Source organism: Mytilus edulis, chromosome 4, assembly GCF_963676685.1.
Source record: "Mytilus edulis chromosome 4, xbMytEdul2.2, whole genome shotgun sequence".
NCBI classification, from domain to species: Eukaryota; Metazoa; Mollusca; class Bivalvia; order Mytilida; family Mytilidae; genus Mytilus; species Mytilus edulis.
Window position 1 is genome coordinate 81,920,569 of NC_092347.1, and position 21,302 is coordinate 81,941,870.

The 21,302-nt window shown below is 31.8% G+C and overlaps 2 protein-coding genes across 2 annotated transcripts in view; one reads left to right on the forward strand and one right to left on the reverse strand.

The window, feature by feature from the left end:
• LOC139520720 (uncharacterized) overlaps positions 1-11,851 on the reverse strand; it is a 24,130-nt gene extending 12,279 nt beyond the window's left edge. The window contains exons 1-6 of the mRNA XM_071313600.1: positions 11,702-11,851; positions 9,826-9,968; positions 8,729-9,524; positions 7,812-8,125; positions 5,695-5,775; positions 3,407-3,515 (exon numbers count right to left, since the gene is read on the reverse strand). Of these exons, the coding sequence (XP_071169701.1) occupies positions 3,407-3,515; positions 5,695-5,775; positions 7,812-8,125; positions 8,729-9,524; positions 9,826-9,951 (1,426 nt within the window). The 5' untranslated portion in view covers positions 9,952-9,968; positions 11,702-11,851. The remainder of the gene's footprint in view (positions 1-3,406; positions 3,516-5,694; positions 5,776-7,811; positions 8,126-8,728; positions 9,525-9,825; positions 9,969-11,701) is intronic.
• LOC139520719 (uncharacterized) lies at positions 11,664-20,073 on the forward strand. The gene is made up of 5 exons (XM_071313599.1): positions 11,664-11,681; positions 14,140-16,839; positions 17,441-17,569; positions 18,580-18,742; positions 19,228-20,073. The coding sequence occupies exons 2-5, from the start codon at positions 14,155-14,157 to the stop codon at positions 19,419-19,421; spliced, it is 3,171 nt and encodes a 1,056-aa protein (XP_071169700.1). The 5' UTR covers positions 11,664-11,681; positions 14,140-14,154; the 3' UTR covers positions 19,422-20,073.
• The last annotated feature ends 1,229 nt before the right edge of the window (positions 20,074-21,302 follow it).

Genomic DNA, 21,302 nt, shown 5'->3' on the forward strand with positions numbered 1-21,302 from the left:
GAAATTGTGCTGAATCTGGTCACAAATCCAAAACCACAACATTTAGGAAATATTCCAAGAATTGAATTGATTTTTAATTCCTTCTTATTTTTACGTGACAAAAACTCATTAAATGTATCCCATTACTTGACCTTCTCTATGTCCTCTAACCTTATTGTTTTAAATGTTACAAATCTGTATAAAAGTATATTGCAATATTGAAACATAACAAGTATCCAGAGTTACTTCCCTTTGAAAACATCATGAAACTAACAATAATGTACAGCATCTCTGTTCTTACATTAGTTTTATATGGAGAGATGATCATGGGATCTTGTGATGTTAAACTAGGTAAATATTTTGATGACTTTTATTGAAACCCTAATTAATGTTTTAATCACACAATTATGTTCAAGATTAGCTTGCAGTTTTGAAGGGTGTATAAAATTGAATACTTCTCTTGTTAGACGCTTTAACTTATTCAATATTTGTTGTTAAAGCGAACCAAAATATAATGCAAGCTTTTCAGTTTTCAACATTAAACCTTTTTTATTTTACTGACTATTGTTTCTTTTGTCATTTTAGAGAGCTCACTTCTGAAGGATCTAGTTGAAATGCTGTTAAAGAAAGATTCAGGTAAGACTGAAATATTTAAAATTTAAACCCAGTCCAATGAATCATATTACCATAATTACTGTACATTTCCTCTGATTTTCAGAACAGAAATATAATTTATTTGTGTAACTGAGCATTTGAACAAACAAACACATAGTAGCAGCATGTTTTACAAAGCTGGAAAATTGTTTGATTGGTAAATTATAAACTTTGGCTTTATATGAGTAGATTCCTAAGATAATCTATTTGATAACTTAGTCTTATAAAATTATATACAATAAATCTATCTACTATAAATTTAGAATTTAATAGAATTGAGAATGGAAATGGGGAATATGTCAAAGAGACAACAACCCGACCAAAGAGCAGATAACAGCCGAAGGCAACCAATGGTTTTCCAACCTGCATTTCTTAACGTGACTTATTTATTACTGGTAAAAATGTGAGATTATCTTAATGGTATTTTAAAAACTTTGTGATGGAAAAACACTACTTAAAAATGTGAATTCAAGTTTTTGTTATTGCAAATCTGATTCAGTCTCAACTTTTGCATTTATAACAGAATTAATTATTTCTGAATAACAGAACTATGAAGCAAGAAAACTTATAGCAAAAATTAAAACAAGACATATAGAGCAAAATGAAAAGCTCACATTTTAATTTTTTATAATTCTAAGTGTTTTACAGATTTTCTCAAATCATAATAGTTTTAAAAAGCTCACATTTTTGTACATAGTTTAACAATTGCAATAATAAATGCAAGCAAAGTTGCAAAATTTACTGTATAAGAAAGTTTTCTATACTTACAGAAGCCATCTATCATATTTTATCTTAAAGTTGTATACTTATCAAATCAGTATTTGTTTCTTTTTCTTGATTTTAATTTATACAAAATATGGGAGCTTATCTCAATCTATCTTGGCATCTAGCTTTGTGACTATTCTTTTTTCTTTTATCATATATTTGTAAACATCTTACTTTAAACTACATTTGGCAAAGTGTAAAAAAATTATGATAATTTTTTGTTCATACACATACATCCAATAATCAAATTTTGAATATAACTCAGTCTCTTGCAAGTATATCATAAAACAAAGCAGTATGTATAGATTATAACATGGCCTTTTCCATATTGGCCCTGGTATCATCCCGAGACTCCCATATCGGCCTCGAGGCTTTAGCCGAGGGCCGATATGGGTCGAGGGATGATACCCGGGTCAATATGGAAAAGACATGTTATAATCTTTTTATCACATATTTAAGTTCTGCAGAAAAGAGAAAAAAGGTCAATTATAACAATTTAATGATACATAAAAGGTAAAATCTTAAACAATTTATCACGACCGTGTTGTTAAGGATGCAATGACGTCACGTCATTAGGAACAGGGCACAATATCAATATCTCTTTTTTGCCCCGGGCAATTTTGAGGTTATTGCATATGCAAAACCTAAGGTATTCATAACAAATATGTGATAAAACAGGTTACGATTTTGTTTCCAAAGCTTTTTTAGATTATTTTTCAGTTCAGAACATACTGGTAAAATATATACAAAAACAATAATTAAAACCTTACACAGAATTTTTTAAAAATCATTATTTTATTAATATGTTTTAAGGATTTACCTATTTATAGAATCACAGGCCTCAATATTTTTTTACACATATTATTCTTTGGGATCTTTGTAGATAAAGGCTGTGCACTGTTTAATAGGAAGAGGATTCCTGCTTTTTCAGCGGCCTTAACACAGTCAAAATCTCTTTCAACAGATGAGGTCATCAAGTTCAACAAAGTCTTCACAAATATAAAAGATGGCTACAACCCAAGCACTGGTATATTTACTGCACCTATTGCAGGAGTATATCAGTTTTCTGCAGTGGTTATGAGTAATAATGCAAAAAAACTAATTGCCAGTCTTTGGCACAATAGTAACAGAGTTTCCAGTGTGTACATAAAATCCATAGCTTACCAGACAGGGGCACTCAGTATGATTTTGGATTTACACAAGGGAGATAAAATAGCTATGAAATCAGCCAGCAGTTATGATATTTATAGTGATACAGCGAATTACAGCACCTTTTCGGGCAATCTGATATCTCAATAAAAAGCTTTTATATTCAAATTGATTTATCATTATTGACTGAATTTCAGAGGAAAATCTACTTCTTGTTCTTGCTAGCACTGGTTATTTATCTCAACTTTTATTTACAAAGAATTTTATAAGTGCGTCCAGGTTACAGCACCATATATTTGCTCCTCCTAACAGAAGTTCCTCTGAACATTTTGTTGTATACAATGCAAAAATATATGTCCCTGTTTGAAAAATATTCTATAACCTTTGATTTGTAAGGAACCAAACTGTAATATATCTTCCAACGGAAATAAAATTCATAATATTTTTTCCATTTGGAATTAAAATTATAAAGTAACTTCTTTTCTATGACAAAGTCAAAGTAAATTAAGACATCCTAGGCGGTTATAATTTTGGCATTCTGTTACATATTTAAGAAAACATTTAATAAAAAAAAAAAATGGATTTCACTCATTTTTGAAGGCCGTAGGGTAATTTATAGTTGTTGATTTCTGTGTCATTTGGTCTTTTATGGAGAGTTGTCTTTTTGGCAATCATATCACATCTTCTTATTCTAATAAAACATTTTTTTTTGTACTGTTGCTTGTTTTTATTGTTGATCTGCCTTTTGAGGCTAGGAGTCTTTTTGTTATTTCTCAACATATTACTGAAATTTTTTGATCAATTTATTTATCACAGGTAAATTAAACAAGATCTTAACATTAACATTTCTACATCCAACCTCTTGCAATGTCTACAATATTTCTAATTTTGTCCATTTTCCATCGATGCAGTTGTCTTAATCTTTCCATCTTATCATTTATTTCTTCAATCTCTACTTTCTTTTCAATCTGAAACACCAAATATCATACAAATAAAATGTATGTAATACAGAAGAATATGACATATAATGTAGAAAATCAAGTTAAGCAATTAACTATTATTGTTTGAACAAAATCCTGTGTCAAATATAACATGCATATTCAAGATAAAATGTTAAAAGTATCTACCTGAGAATGAATTTGACATCATTATCATTTTTGCCAGGCCAGATTTTATTATATATATGCTGAATACTAGATTTTACATCACTGTATTTTTTAAAAATAAAAGTGAATTATTGTTGACGGGACAGTTTTATTATCCGAAACAATTTGCCAATTATTTAGGCCTGTAATTTTCAGAGGAGAACTTTTTTCAAGTAGAAGGACAAGGCAATAGCCGTATTGACAGGTGAGCTAGAAAGGCAGAAGAACTCTATACTCCCTGAAACACAACAATGATGATTGTATCTACAGTATATGTTATACAAATTTAGCCTTTGTTTGAGGTTGATACAAGGATATATTATTAATTCGTATATTTTAACAAAGGAGTAGGTCCGGTAAGGACTCATTTTGGCCTCAAATTTCAGTTTCATCTGACGAAAGATTTTGATCACTTTTTAAACACTTAAGTGTCTATTTCACTTGATTCAATTAGTATTAAAGAAAGATTTTAATTGATTTAGTCTTTAAAAACGATCCAATTCAAGCTCAAATATGAAAAATCTCTCAAATATGCCAAAAAACGTCACTTTTCAGATGGTTTTTGTCAAAAATGAAAGTGGCCGCATCCGTGTTCATCCACAACCTTTATATATGTTATGTATTATCAAAAATACAACTTACATTTCAATATTAAGGATGAACACGAATGCGGCCACTTTTGTTTTACATGGAAACCGTCTAAAATTTAACTAAAATGATAGAATTTTGAAGATTTCAGTAATTTAGCATGACTTAATGGTGCTACAACCCGATATATGTGCATCGTATTGTCAAAAACAGCCCATATTTATATAGAAGAAGCATTCAACTGTCCAATAAATAACTAAAAGTTTACATTTTAACAATTTTGTAAAACTGTTATATTTTGGGGCCAAAAAGGGGTCTTACCGGACCTACTCCTTTGATTAGTTTAGAGATAGTCACATGTTAAACTATATTTTCGAAGGTAGAGAGAAAACGGCGGATAGCAAAAAGCATATTGACCTGCAAAAATCATATTGCACGGTTATTTTTAGAATATCTAAAAACCGATATACTTTGTGACGTCATGTAATGAATTTCAGGATATTGTTTAACGCTTTGAAACAAATGATATCTGTGATCGATTATTTGACGGAAAAAAATCTTCAAATACATAAGATGTCCAAAAAAAAGTAAATGAAATAACAACTAATATGTTGTTATTGTCAAGGAGACAATGTAATATCTATAAAGTTCCAACAAGCCTAAATGACGATTTTGATACAAACATGGTCGGAAATTAATAATATAACAAATATAGCCTTTGTATGAGGTCAATACAGGATATATCGACCCAAAGAAGTATATCGACCTCGGACTTCGTCCTCAGTCAATATACTTCTTTCAGGTCAATATATCCTTGTATCGACCTCATACAAAGGCTATATTTGTATAATATTGACCTGAAAGAAGTATATTGACTGAGGACAAAGTCTGAGGGCAATATACTTCTTTAGGTCAATATATCCTGTATTGACCTCATAAATAGGCTATAATTGATATATTATTAATTTCTGACCATATTTGTATCAAAATTGTCATTTAATTTTGATGGAATTTTATCGATATCATATTGTCTCCAAGAGGTCAATACCAACATATTAGTTGTTATTTCGTTTACTTCTTTTCTTTTTTTTTTTTTTTCTTTACATCTTGTGAATTTGAAGATTTGTTTTATTCAAATAATTGATCATAGATATTTTTTTATAAAACTTTTAAAAATATCATAGAATTCATTACATGACGTCACAAAGTATATGGGTTTTTAGATATTCCAAAAATAACCGTGCACTATGCTTTTTGCTATCTGCAGTTTTCTCTCTACCTTGGGAAATATAGTTTAACATGTGACTATCCCTGAACGAATCAAATTAGTTAAAATATACGAATTAATAATGCTAATGATTATTGTTTTTCTGAATGTTTCTGTGCAATATTATTGTAAAATAATGAACATTACAGCTATAAACAACTGGTACTGTGCAAAACCTTCATTCCCATAGGCCAAATCATTCTCTGTTAGGGTTTCTTCACTGGATGACTGAAAAATAAAATCAGTTCTAGGTTATCTCCACTTGACTGAGAAACAGATTTTGGATCTGACATATTGCTACTGTCTTAAATATATATTGTTAATATAAATATTAGAATATTACAAGAAATTAAAATATTTGAATAAAAATAATTCTTAATAATGTTTGATGGTATCAATGATTTAATTTAAACTGTTGCATTTATCATGTTCATTAAAATCTATATCTAAAATATACAAAATCTATATTATAAAAAGTTATACAGAAAAACATCAAGATTGGTCTCTTTTAGTCCCTTTATTCCATAAGATGAGTTACATTATATATCTAATTAAAAGATGCTAGAAAATAGAATTTTAAACATGTCATAAGCAGTACAAACACAACCAAATCAGATGTAAAATAAGAATTAAAATTTCAGTTTTTTGGTCTTTCTGAATTCATGTATCTTGAAAAATAGCCTTGTAGAAAATGTTTATATGAAACAAATCAAAACCAATGATATTCTCTATAGTATTATCAAGTCAATTATATGAGAAACTTTTCATAGAAGATGTACTCTTTCATATATATAGTATTTACACAGGGTACACTGTCAATTTTTTTTAAATTCTTATTAGTTAGTACCGTTTCAAAAAATCTATTACAGCTTTTACATTAATGCTAGCAAGACAAATCTTTGCTTGGCTTGCTTGCTTTGTTTGTATCAATGTTTGCTCAAGCATGGTAATTAAGATAGGCGGGGCTTCAGCTTGTATACATCATACTTAAATTTTATTGGACATTATGTTGGAGGTTAATGACACTAAATTTTAAAACATCACATGATACATATTTTCACATGTTTCCTTACCTGTAATTATACAATACAGACAGGATTCGAAATTATCTTCCTATTACGCCAGTTCATTTTCACAATCGTAGAAACGGAAGACAATTTTTTTTCTCAGAGATCCAACTTAAACATTGCTAAAGACTGTCATCAAGCACTTTTAGTAAAATAGCTATTCCAACACACCTACTCTGATTTTGTGATCCACTGGATAGGTATTTCACTTGACCCCTATATTTCATCTTTTAGTACTGTGATTTTTTTAATGTTATAAATTCAACCTGTATCTTTGCTATATAAAATGAGAGAGTCTGAAGCGAGATGATGTATCAAATACTCTTTTTTTGTACATTTTCAAGACAAAATATTCATCTCAAACACACCCTAACATAAAAAAAGGTGCACTCGATTTTCTCTTTTCGATACAATTGTTTCCCATTTTATGGAATATTTTCGAAAGACAGACATGGAAATAACTGACTGAACTAATAGATTGATATGTTATAAAAACAATATTAGGTCAATTAATGTTGAAGGCCAGTTTCTCAGCCTCATACAAGAAAAAAGTTTATATTTTTCTTTCATTGACAAATTATTGTATTTTTACAGGTGAGAAAACATGTGAGAATATTTGTCATATGATGTTTTAAAATTAAGTGTCTTTCACCTCAGACATAACGTCCAATACAATCTAAGTATGATGTATACCAGCTGAAGCCCCGCCTATCTTAATTACCATGCTTGAGCAAACACTGATACAAACAAAGCAAGCAAGCCAAAAAAGATTTGTCTTGCTAGCATTAATGTGAAAGCTGTAAAAAAGGTCAAAAGTGCATAATATGGATTGTAATACATGTATATCCTAAGCTTACTTATCCAAATAAAATGAAGGGTAAAATGTAAAATGAAACCTCAGTTAAACAAGAATGTGTCCATATAGTACATTATGCCTCATTCTCACTATCATTTTCTATGTTCAGTGGACCGTGAAATTTGGGTCAAAACTCTAATTTGGCATTAAAATTAGAAAATCAAAATTTATCTTGACCAAAAAACTTTCACCAAAACTTTAACCTGCAGCAAACATACAAACAGACGAATGAACAAACAGACGAACGAGCGGAAGGACAAATGAATGAACAGACGCAGACCCAAAAACATAATGCACTTAGGTGGGGCATAAAAATTATTAAAAACTAAAAACAATCTTACTTCTCCATATGGATTATCAGGATTATAGGTCGATGTTGATGGAAGATTTGTCATACTAGCCTCAGAATCAACGGTCTCGACAGCATATTTTGTTCTATTGTCACATTTTAATCTTTGACCCCATGTGACAGATTTTGTCTTTGATTTCATTTTATGGACTGAATTTCCAGATTCTGTTTCATTCTTCTGATCATCATTATAACATGTAAACTCTACATCATTAAGTGTGGTTTCTAAATCAGTATTTTCTTTACTTTTATGATCTAAATCTGACTTTGAATTCATGTTCCCTGTGTTTGTTCTTGCTGTACAGTCTGAAAAGATATCCATTAGGAATGGTAAGCTTTTTATTAACAACAATTTAATATCGGTACATTTGAATTTTATTTTTTTAATAAAGAGCTGCGCCATGAGTGCATAATGCACCAGTTGTTCTTTATGCTTAGGCTTAATGCATTAAATACATTTATATTTTTTCTCGTTTAAAATTGCTTTTGTCATTTGTCATTTCAGGTCAGGGCCTTTTATAGCTGACTATGCGGGATGGGCTCATTGTTGAAGGATGCAAACTTTGGTGACCTATATTTGTTAATTTCTGTGTCATTTGGTCTCTTGTGGAGTGTTGTCTCATTGGTAATCATACCACATCTTCTTTTTTATATTATATGATCAACTAGAATACTATGAGCACTGCTCAAATAGACATTTTTTGATGAATAAAATTCTTTAACTATCCAATGTGTGGAAAATTGACAGTTTGCAACCATTTTCAACAAATAAAGTTTGTGTGACGACAAGTTTAATACCTTAAATTTAAACTTTAACCTGATACTCGACAGGACGCACAAAAATTTAATGCCCCTCTACCATTGAAGAGGGGGTTTTAAAAAAACATGCATTGCAATGTACCAATTTACCTTCTTGATCCTGCTTGTCATCAACCTGTACTACTTTCTTTATTTCACCCACTTTTGTATTCTTTGACAGGCTTCCTTCACTCTTCAGTATTGATACTGGATTATTCATTATTGAACTCCCTGTTGCTTTACTGATATCCTTTGCAGAGGAATTTTCATTAAATGAGAAATTATTAACTTCATTTCCTTCCTGTTTTTGAGTCTGATTCAGTGGTTTGGTTATTATCTCATTAGTGCCAACCATGGTATCAGAATCTTTATGTACACCTAAACTATCTGAATCACCATCAGAAACATCCTTCATGCACTCAGTTGTAGCTTGCTCAGGATTTAAAAGACATGAAGTTTTCATGTTTTTACAGTGCTCTGCATCCATATTTTGATTTGGTTTTGATATTACATCAGCATTGATCAGTTCCAAGTTTGATCCATTTGAAATTTGTTTATTTTCAATTAAGTCTTCCTTATTTGAATCTATATGAACAAAGCAGTTATCTCCCCTATCAAGCTCTGCTAAAATTATTTCTTGACTTAATGAATCCATTTCCATTTCAGATACAGACACAGTATTTGTAATTGTATTTTCCCTAACTGTTTCAAATATCAAATTATCTCCCCTATCAAGTTTTGATAGTTGATAACCCATTCTGTCTGGGTTTTGTATGCGATTATCTCCCTTGTCAGTTTCTGGTACAGTTGATTGTTGTAAGATTGTTTCCAATAAAAGTTCCATTTCATCACATACTGATGATGGATCAGAGATCTGTAATGAGGCATGAATGCCAATTTGTCCATTCTGAAATTTGACAATTTGTAATACAGATTTAGCAAACTTTCTAAAATTAAATGAATTTCATGTTTTTATATCAGAAATAAAACATGTTAATACAACATGTAGAACGCCATATGTGGGGTCTCCACTAAGTTTTGACATGGATTGTCAATTTTTAAGCAGAGAAAAATTATCAAGGCAAGTTAAAGTTAAAGTTATAGTTAGCTAGAATCTTTCTCATTATAATTAAAGTGTTTTAAAAAGATACACAGCTGTGGTAGGGTGACATCTCTTTGACGATTCACCAAGAGATTTGATTCAGTACCTGTATTTTTCTTTCAAGCATTCTTTGCAAGTCTTTCTGAGAGTATGGATTCCATGAAGATATTATCCAGTTTACAAAACTTGAGAAAATACCATGTCTTTCTCTAGTGATTGGTAGTTTTTCCATTGAAGTATTTTTTATATCTGGAAAATATAGGTCAATATATATGGCATACCAATAGTTACACATATATATGAACAAAGGCCGATTCCTATAGCCTTAAATATTTACCGGTAGCTAACAATATCATTGCTAAACTGTGAAGCATTCTACATGTTCTATCAGATTTTGTGCTTCATCATGTTGATTAAATAAATAAAAAATTAAATTATTGAGTTTATTTTATTTAACTATTGTTATCAGGTTCTTTTGTATAATATAATTTCTGCTTCCAACATAAAAACATTATACATGTACAGTTCAAAAATTGAAAAGGTTTTGAGGTTTTGCATGACAAGTTCTGAAAACTTGTCTATTGACTAAGACCCTGTTTACACTAGCAAAAAAAATCCATCTTTACTGAGATCGATCCTTTGGTCTAATGTAAATGGGAAAGATCGATCTTCAATTGGACTTAAAAAGTCTACCTCCAGAGGTGGTTTTAAAAAGATCAATCTTATTTGAATCGATCTTTTTTCTGGTGCAAATGCTTAGATCGATCGTGATTGATCTTTTTTCAGGTGAATTTTATATCTAGATATGAAAATAAATCTATGCATGTTCGGCGGCAAAACCACACGTTTCAAAACGATGAATGGAATAAGAAAAGTAAATATAGATCCCGCTGTTTTTTCGATTATCTTCTAAATCGATAAGTTCTATTTCTTTGCTGCAAATCCTTATCCTCAAACGCATTGACTGTTTGTTTTTTAGAGATGAGTCTCCACACATGTCTTTGTTTAGTGACTTGTGATATATGAACCAAAATGATAATGATTAAATTCATATGACATCCCAAATGAATGAGCAAACTGTTTTCTACATCATTTTGCAGTGTGTGTGAGATGCAGAATTTCCTTTTAATAGTAATCTATTTTTATGATTATTTGTTTACGAAACATAAGGTAATATTGTCAGTCTGGCTCTTTTTTATGTTGTAGTGTAAACGAACAGGACTAAATAAGATCAATCTCAATCAATTTTGCTTGTGCAATGTAAACGGCAAACTGGTCATTTAAGATTGATTCAATTTCATACAAGTGTAAACAGGGTCTAAGTGCATCATTTTCGACAGATAACAATTTAAACATTATTCTAATCATGCTAATAGTCAGTTAATTGAATTGCATACCAGTAAACAAAATAGTTTTTTACCCAATGCCAGCAAATTAACATATTTTGAATTTTTCAGGCAACAAATTCTATAGAAAAAGGTCATTTTGCTGGCTTCAATCAAGATATTTGAATGAGTGCAAGCAAAATAGAGGGGGGTCGGAGGAGTCCTAATCCAGAAATCCTGGGCTTAAAAACAGGAAATCCTGAGGTCATGAATTTAAAGAAATTAAAATCCAGACATCCCGAAATTTGAAAAAAAGAATTCCCTGATCTTGAAAGGATTGATCCAAAAATCCTGAGTTTCAAAACACCCAATTCCGGATTTCTGATAAGGGTCCATCCCCCTCCCCAAAATAGCAAATTAGCTATTTTACCTTGCTGGCAAAATAGCAACTGCCAAAATGATAACCCTAACAAAAGTCAAATGATGCACATCTACATAGTAATTCCAAATTATAAACTAAGTTTTATGACATTCTGTTGTGAAGTTTCGGAGGAGTTTCAAAGGGGCATAACTCCTTGAAAAAGTTAAAAAGTATGATGGCTTTTTTGGCCACTATCTTTGTTTCAATCTTTTTCAGGTTAATGATTATGATCATACCAGAAGTAAGATATTGATTATGCTTTCAAATCATTTTCCACAATAAGTTCAGGAGTATAAAGGTGAAAATCGCGTCAATTACAAATCTCTATTGATAATGTGCACAGCAGCTGACCAATGCAGTATTATATAATAACCAGTACAAATCCGGAAGAATATTTTCCGGAGTGTTGAACACCACTTTTTTCATCATTTGGTTATATTGTTTAAAAAAAGAATTAATATAATATTGGCAAAATTTATTTTTTTATTATGTGATTATTTGGACACTCCCATGAGGGCCTCAATATATATGAGAGTCTGGGTCGGGAAAGGCCAGGAGGGAAAAAAAAGGGGGGGGTCATTTCTATTATCTGATTTTTTTTAGTCATTTTTCTTTATTCATTATACGTTTTGTCCCTTTTTCATATTCTTTATATTCTTACATCCCGAAACTGCATAACGTAGAGTACAAATACTTGGTTGTGATAATTACTCACGTTGACGGAAACATGCAATTTCATACATGCCTCTACAAATGCAAAAACACCAGTTAACATATATTCATTCATTCCTATATAATATGCCCCAGCTCATACCATTATTATTCTAATATACTGATCATGAGTAGTAAGCATTTTATTCTCAGAAACCATTTGACCTGTCTTACTATTAGATGGTATTAGATCTAAAATCAAGGGGTTATTTTCGAAAATATTAGCCGGGTTTAATTTTTGATTACTTCGATACTCATACAGGTATAAGTTTAAGGCTTGCGATAATACCTTTTCGTTATATGTCACTATATATATAGCTTAATGTATCTAGTAATCTTGGGACTAACATGATATGAAAGGTGAGAATAAAATATAAAAAAAAGTGCACACGCTGAAATGTCACGCCTGCTAAACTTGACATCGGTTTTTATGTCGAACGTCTTAAAAGTTAAAATACAAGTATCACATAAACTGACATTTAAAAGATCCATGACAATGAGGTCATGGTCCGAATAAATCATGTCAGACAGATATCAGGCACGTATCTCCCTATACGCTAACACGCAGTTGCGTGCACATCGATTCGGCATGCAAAAAAAAAAATGGCAAAATAAAAATTTATAGATTGAATGTTAAAGAAAACACCTATGTTGTCACTTTTTTAATTGATGAAATATCATTAAAAAAGCGTTATTGGAGATTATGAAAAAATCGGACAGTAACTTGTTTCTTGAATTTGTAATACTCAGTCTAAGACATGTAGTTTTTGGAGCACATTTTACAGTGTACGGTTCATCAGTTTGGAATGAGATGTACCAATCGGCATTAGAATTATCAGAACCCTTCGATATCGTTCAAAATATGCCGAGGCGATGTGGTCGACAGACTACCAGAGCCAATCACCCTGCAAACACGCCAAAACAGTATTGGAAAGTCTCATTACTTTTTTGCGTATGTTGAAAACAAATGTTCGATCAACAATGAACGACGACAGTTACTAGCATGACTGCATATTCATCGGCATTTCAGTGTGAATATTGACAATTAAAGTTTGTTTCTGCCTAGACCCGAAGAGCAGATTTTGGACAATTTTGAGTAAATTCTGTATCACAAATATGTGTTGTTTATGTATTACTCTATTCAGAAGATTTATTAATAGTTTTACATTCATAAATGTTTTATAAGTCGTATCTACATATAACTCCTCTTTTAACCGTACTATGACCGAAAACCGGAAAAGAAAACATTTTTCTGTATATAAGGGTCCCAAATTTTTTTTCCCAAAATAAGCATTACTTATATATATAAAATCTTTTTAGAGTGGATGATGACAAAAAAAAATCGATTTATCCGAAATTGAATATGTAGTAAAACATTCGTGTTTATCACTTTCTTTAATGTATGTGAATTTAAATTTGAATGTTAGCAACCACATGTTTAATCGTCTATCGACGTTTGTGGGAATTTCCGATTGCAACATACCTAGCTGGATTTTAAGTTCAATTCAGTCTTGCCGTAATAGCTTAACGTTTTCATTAATGAAATTTTCTACAATTCTTCGTATTTTAGAAAACTGATCAATACACAGTGCTGAGGTAATTTGAATTTAAAACACAAACAGCATATCAAGGTAAGCAGAATTTGATTATTTAAACCAATACTCCACTCTACGTCTATTTTTAGTACTCTGAAATTACACACCATATATACTATAGTAACATATGTTTTGATTGACTCAACTGCAATTGAAAACTGAGTAATAATTGTATGTGAAATCACCATTCTAGATTTAAAAAAACGCAATATTCATGATAGCAGGTATATGCATATTTTTTTCAAATGAGATGACTACATCAGTAAAATGTACCCAGTGACACAGGGTCATTTATAGTTCACTGGAAATTCCCTTCCTTATGTACATGTATAGGATTTATTTATTTTATTTATCTATTTAACTTTAAGGTAAAGAAACTCAAAATGCAGAAAAGTGACAGCCGTGTACTTTATGACATGAAGCTAACAACAGGAATGTCATATATATATGGACCAGACGGGAAAAAGGCTCACGAGGAAGCTATCGAATACGATAAAGATAAATCCTATCGCCTTGTTGTTAATATTGTCGGAAAAGTGGCACAGGGAAAAACAAGTCTACGTCGACTTCTAATTGGAGAAGATTTCAATGAAAATGAACAAAGTACAGTTGGGATTGAACACGAGTTAGTAGAAACGCTTGGAACAACGCCGAATCCTGGAAATTTTTGGTCCAAAGTTGATCTGCAAATGGCAAATGTTGATGAGTGCAACATAATTGTCGGAAAACACGTACGCAAACGACTAGAAAATAGTCAACGACAAAAGAAACACAAAGCCGAAATTCAATCATTTTTAAAGGCAACACTTTTGTCATATTTTATGTTATTTCTGTATTTCACAGCATCAGAATCTGAAGTTTCTCTTTGCCCATGGTTTTCAGTGATGTTGATAGTATCGCTAGCCTTCTCCGGATTGCTACTATTTGGTTCGTTACGCGACGGGTTTGGCATGACACTTGGTGTGCTTTGTCTTGTATTATACAATGATTGTCTCCTCAGATGGAAATCATACGAATTGTTTGAACACTTAGAATATAATGTATGTTTAATGTGGTCTGTTGTATATGCATTTTTATACTTTGCCAGGATACATATGGTTATGGCATTCAGCATGGGCATTTCAACAGGGCTGGGATTCTGTTTTGTATTGTGTTTAATGCAGCCACCGTGGACACGAGAAATTCTTAGTCACAATGTCTTTAAAGATCCTCATTTACATATTTTTACAATGTGTGTTTTAATTGGCATATGGACTCTAAGACACCCCGAGATCATTGCAGCAACATTTACCATTCTAGCATTAATTTCACCTTTTATTTCAAAAGCATTCATCTTTTCAGTATTGAGTGGTTTAGGATGTGGATACTCCCATGTGATCTTCATCAAACTTGGCTTTGATACGTATGTCAAATTACTTAACAAAGTATTAAAATCAGTTTCCGAGAGTAGGCGAAATCGACGATTCATTTGCTATTTTCTCGGAATTATTCCTGGAATCTTTATCACAATTGTACTAGAATGGAAATTGTCAAAGCAATGGTTTGTCCATGCAATATTTGGAACCTTTGTAATTATATTCATAGAAGTTTGTCATTCTTTCCTAGAAGGAAAAGTCGAGGCAAACCCTAAAGCGTCAATAAGCAATGCGACCAAAGTTCTTGATTCTAAAAGTGAAGCTAGCCTAAAGTTTGTTATTCGAGATTTTGCAGGGCATCCTTTATACCACTCGGTACATCACATTTATATGATGGGTCACTGTGTATATTTGATTGTTTTTAGCGCAACAGAAGCAAAACGAAATTTTAAATATTGCTTTGCAGAAATACTGTATTGGCTGCAAGCTATTTTTGTTCATGACAGGTTTCCAAGTGTGCGCGCCTTTATTATCGGAACGCATCGCGATGACAAAAGTCTGAGCAGAGATGATATTGACATGGTTTCGGAAAAAATACTAAACCATCTTCCAAGGCAATTTCATAACATGGTTGTTTGGAATAGACTAACAGACAGACCGGTTTTCTATGTAGAAAATTCTATACGAAATCCAAAAGATGACGATCATTTATACCTTCGACAGCAACTGCTAGATCTCGCAAAAGATTCCATGAAACCGGAATATCCAATAAAATATCTATACTTCTATCGTGTTATCAATGATTGTCGCTTAAGAGGACGTCTGATTGAAACTTTAGAAACAATAGAACAGCTATGCTGTGAACACGAATGTAGTGTCACAGCAGACGGTGAGCTAGAGGATCTCCTGAATTACTTTCACGAAAGTGGAGAGATTATATATAATTCATATGATAATAACCAAAACCAGTTGGTTGTGTTGGACCCTAAAGCCTTGGTTGATATCATGACAAGTCTAGTACGAGCTCCACCAAGAGCAGACAGACAAGCAGAATATATGTTAGCATGGAACACTGTTGTTGATTTAGGTATTGCTACACGAAAGCTTCTCCATCATATAATAGAGAAAAGTCCATTAGTTAGTGAGGAAATCAACGTGGACATCGTAATTGGTCTTCTAGAGTATCTGGATTTAGTATGTAAGCTTGATCTGGGTATTGATGGAAGGAATGTTACTGGAGAAAAATGCTATCTTTTGATACCACTGGTGAAGGATACCCTCCCGTACCCACAAAACTATTGGGATGACATCAGTTCAGATACAATTCTTTACTTCGACTTTGGACCAGTGGTGCCGAAATTTATTTTTACCCGCCTTGTGTGTCAGTGTACTAGCGAAACACATGTAGACGTCGGCATGAATGGGAGTTATCATCTTAATGTTTGCACGTCTAAAGCTTTATTTACATTTAGATCTGGGTTTAGACAATCAAATAGCTTTAAAATTGAACTATTAGATATAAAAGAAAGTGCAACACCGACTCAACAGCTTTTAAAAATAGTCATTAGAGGCAGTGAACAAGAATCTTGCATGGAACTAACAAAAAGACTTTGCCAGAAGATCTGTAATATTGTAGACAGAGATTTTAGAAAATGCCGATACAAAATTGGCGTTATGTGCCCATTTGAAGGACCGCATGAATTCTGCCAAAATGTAAGTATTATGATGATTTACGTTTTGATTCATTCTTCAAGTTTTTTATTTAATAGTTGAATGTGATTGTTATAATTATCACTACTAATTTGAATCATATACTTTGCATGTAAAGCATCGGTTTAGACTCCGAACGTTTTGGGTACATGCTCCATGCAGTTTATTTGACAATGTGTGTTTTTTGTAGAACTCGTATACATGCACAATTGCAATTCGAGGTGATGATCAAATCTTTCTTTTTATCTATGCGGTTACATTAAGTAATAAAAAACACTCGATACCAACTTTTTTGAAAACAACTGATTTGAAAAGTGCACATATGCCAGAATATGGTATACCCTATCAAAAGATAGCCTATCGCAAAAAAAAATTCGGATAGTGAAACTCAGTGGTCACTAGTGCCACTATTTTATATGTATAGTTTCTGTAAGTATAAAAATGAGTTATTCATTAAACAAAGACCCGTATCAGAACCAAAAAGACGAGTGGTTTATAGAATAGGATCAATTATACGTATGAATGATACACTAGTTATTATATACTCTGGTTTATATCTACTTGTTTCGCATAACTAACTGCATAAGTCAATTACTAATTCCAGGAACATCACATCTTTTCACTTTATGAAAGTATCAAACCGGAAGGATATCACCGGGTGTTGAGGATTGATCTACCAGACAACAAAGAATTCTGGTGCAGAGGACGCCAATTTAGTTTCAGGCATGGACAGGTATATTTCTTGTCTTAAAAAACTTTTTGGTACTGGAAACCTTTTGTATGCATGTTAAACAACGAAATCGCGCATCATCACAAAGAAAAATAAATATTTCTGTTCGGTTCTGTGGATAGCATGAGAATCTAGTTTGATCACTTTTCTAAATAGAATATAAAAAAATAAATAGATCTATATTAAAAACAAGAATGTGTCCAAAGAACACGGATGCCCCACTCCCTCTATCATTTTCCATGTTCCATGGACCGTGAAATTGGGTAAAGTCTAATTTGGCTTTAAAATTAGAAAGATCATATCATAAGTTACAAGTTAACTAAGTTTCAAGTTGATTGGACTTCAGCTTCATCAAAAACTACCTTGACCAAAAACTTTAACCTGAAGAGGGACGAATGGACGCACAGACGAACGAACGGACAAACGGAGTCACAGACCAGAAAACATACATAAACTATCGTAGGTGGGGCATAATGATATTTTTTTTTATATAAAGGCGGATATTACCATTACTATCATTACCCAAAAATAGTTGAATTGATGATAAAATAGACACCTTATAATCTACAACGATGAATACCACAGTAAAACATGAAATGCAATGTGCATTTATTCCTCCAATTAATCAATACATCGAAAAATGCGTAGCATGTCAGCTACATTATTAACAGAAAGTCACATTTATTCTATTTTGTAAATATTATCAAATAAGGCGCATTTTTTTCTACAAAATGATAACATTTTAAGTTTTATTGTAGTTTAGTTTTTTCTCTATTTTATCCACATAATATCAGTCATAATATCTACATATTTGTTTTTAATTTTCAAAACACGATATGAAATGAGAACACCCATCAAAAGTGAACCTAATGATAAGAAGTTCTTTATGCCCCAAAAAATTATGCATTTGTATTTTTGAATTTAAGCGAGCAAAACTATAACGTTTAATGAACAAATTCAATGTCAACCGACTACCACATAATTTATATAAACATATTAGATATTGCTTGTAGATCATAGTGTCACCAATACAGAATGCACATCACCAGCTTGAAAGACAAAGGAGTGGTTTATGGGACGTTAATATCCTCGATCTTCCCCCTCGACTATTCTCAGATATTTGTGATGATCTTAACATCTTCAATGCCCTTGGACGTGATTGGAGGTTATTAGCAGGTAATGTTTTACATGAAATATTGTTGTACTATCTAAGTGTCAGCAAGTTGGTAAACAATACAATCAATATCACTCTCACTAATGTGACTGCTACTTCTGCTTGTGTAGCTCTAAAAAAAACAGTAGTTTCAAATATCGTATTCCCAATATCAAATGACAGATTTGTTTTGAAGTTTTTAAAGGTAGATCATATTATCTTAGAATTAACTGTACAACGCCATGGCTTGAAATAAACACATCATAGATACCAGGATTATATTTTACAATTACGCCAGACGCACGACGACAGAGACACAACGACAAACAAACGCACACAAAACAGAACATAGAAAATTTAAGACTGAGCAACACGAACCAAAACAATAACTGGGGTGCTCCGGAAGGGAAAGTAGATCCAGATTAAAATGTTTCCCCAGTCACATAGTATTTCAAACATATAAAGAGTACACAACAATAGCGTAAAATTTTTCGACTATTTTCAACAGAAACATTAGGAAAAAGCAAACGTCAAATAGAGTTACTGAAGATGCGCTCACCACGTGACCCCTGTGATGCTCTTTTACAAGACTGGGCTGCGTCAACAACCGAGGCTACAGTGGAACGCTTGGTGGAAAAGCTAACTCGAATGGAAAGATTTGACGTCGTCAGAAGATTAGAGGATTACATTCAAGGAAGCTAAACTATATTGTCAATAAATACCATTCGTTTGTCTCAAAAAGGTTAAAGAATACATGTATCACGAGTTCACATAAATGATCAAATCTAGAGTTGTAAGACAGTTAATCAATCAGTTATTATCTTAAAACTGATGTTGTATTATTAGAGAGATTTTGTTTAGATATGGATTTACTGATGTTTGCTTAGCCAAAGTTAGTTTGTAAATATATTATTATATTACGAAAGAAATAATGCTTGGTGCAATCATAAAAGTGAAGTAACTGCTTTTTATAAGAATTAAATGTGATTTTTATAGATACATGGGATCGTATCACATATCAGCTCTTACTTAAGCATAGAAGCAGGCAGAAAATATAATGCTGATAAAAAAGACTATGTACAAATTGAAACACTAGCTCTATTGTATATGAATACCGTTTTGTATTTGAATGACAAAAATATAGACAAATCCGAGAAAAATGCATTAAAAAGTATTTATTTGAGACATCCATCTGCAAACTTATACAGTATATATACTAAAGGTATATTTTTCAAATCAGAAGAAAATTGCATGTGTATAATATATTTACTCTCACATATCTCCGCTCGTATTGTGTATTTTTTGTATTATGAATAAAGGCAACAGTAGTATACCACTGTTCAAAAATCATAAATCGATTGAGAGAAAACAAATCTGGGTCCGAACTAAAACCAAGAGAACACACATCAATTATAAGAGGAAAACAAAAGAACAAGACGAACACTGAAGTGTAACAAACAAAACAAATAGAAACGACTATTTAACAACTGTCACATTCCTGTTTTGGTTCATGACAATTTAAGAAAAAAAAGTTGGGTTACTTGTATGACATGAAATTATTATATTGACAACAATGTGTGAACTAAATAAACGGACATAGTAGGTAAAAATGTCAAAATAGGGGTACAGCAGTCAACATTGTGTTAAAATCTTAATCATTATAAAAAAAACTAACATGTCAACAAAGAAAAACTAAAAAACATATGGACAAAGCAATTTAGCAAAAACGATAGACAAGAATACAAAAAATTATGATGGCATATTAACTCACTGACGGGATGTACCGAGTCATCATCAAATGGATATAAAAAAAATATGACTAAGCAGTAAAAGTAATAATTTACAAAGACAAACAATCGAAAAGTATAACATGCAATTAAAACGATAAATGTTATAAGATGAAATATTTTTGATGAAAGCGAATCCAACGATATCTATTGTATCAGCTTATGGAAGTTTGGCAAGGATATCTCAGCCTGTTTCGTTTGTTTTATGTAGTCTATTTTGACTTTTGTGCTCCGGACGATTAACTAAAATAGGCCCTATTGCAGTGAATTTCAGATCGTTTCTAATGAGGGATTTTCTCTCTCAGACAAAGTGGAACAACTTTTGTAAGAGTTTGAATGTCAATACCTGTAAACTTAAAAGACATAACTTTATATTTATTAAAATTTGCATAACTTATCTATCTATAACGTCTATCTTTGGATCCGAAGAAAGAGAACACACATAGACTCTCTTAAAAGTAAATAACATACATCTATGTGACTTTTGTTGGCGAAATCCGTAAAGGCATCAGTCTTTGTCAGTAGGCGAGGATTTCAATGAAACCGAACACAGTAATGCAGCATTGAACATTCGAGTTTGTGGAAACAACGAATCTTTTCGACTAAAGTTGATATTCAAACGGTTTTTGTTGATGAATGTTACCTTTTTGTTGAAAACATGTGCACAGACAGTTAAATGGGCACCATGAACCAAAAAGGTATATTGCAGAAATATAAAAATAACTTTCCTACAAAACGCAAACCTTTTTTATATTGAATTCAACGAAAGGAGTAGGTCCAGTAAGACCCCATTTGG

Excerpts from the sequence above, each read along its gene's own strand:
- LOC139520719 (XM_071313599.1), top strand. The coding sequence starts at position 14,155 with ATGCAGAAAAGTGACAGCCGTGTACTTTATGACATGAAGCTAACAACA. Across the intron at positions 16,840-17,440 it reads CGCATGAATTCTGCCAAAAT|GAACATCACATCTTTTCACT; the intron begins GTAAGTATTATG and ends TACTAATTCCAG. Across the intron at positions 17,570-18,579 it reads TTAGTTTCAGGCATGGACAG|ATCATAGTGTCACCAATACA; the intron begins GTATATTTCTTG and ends TATTGCTTGTAG.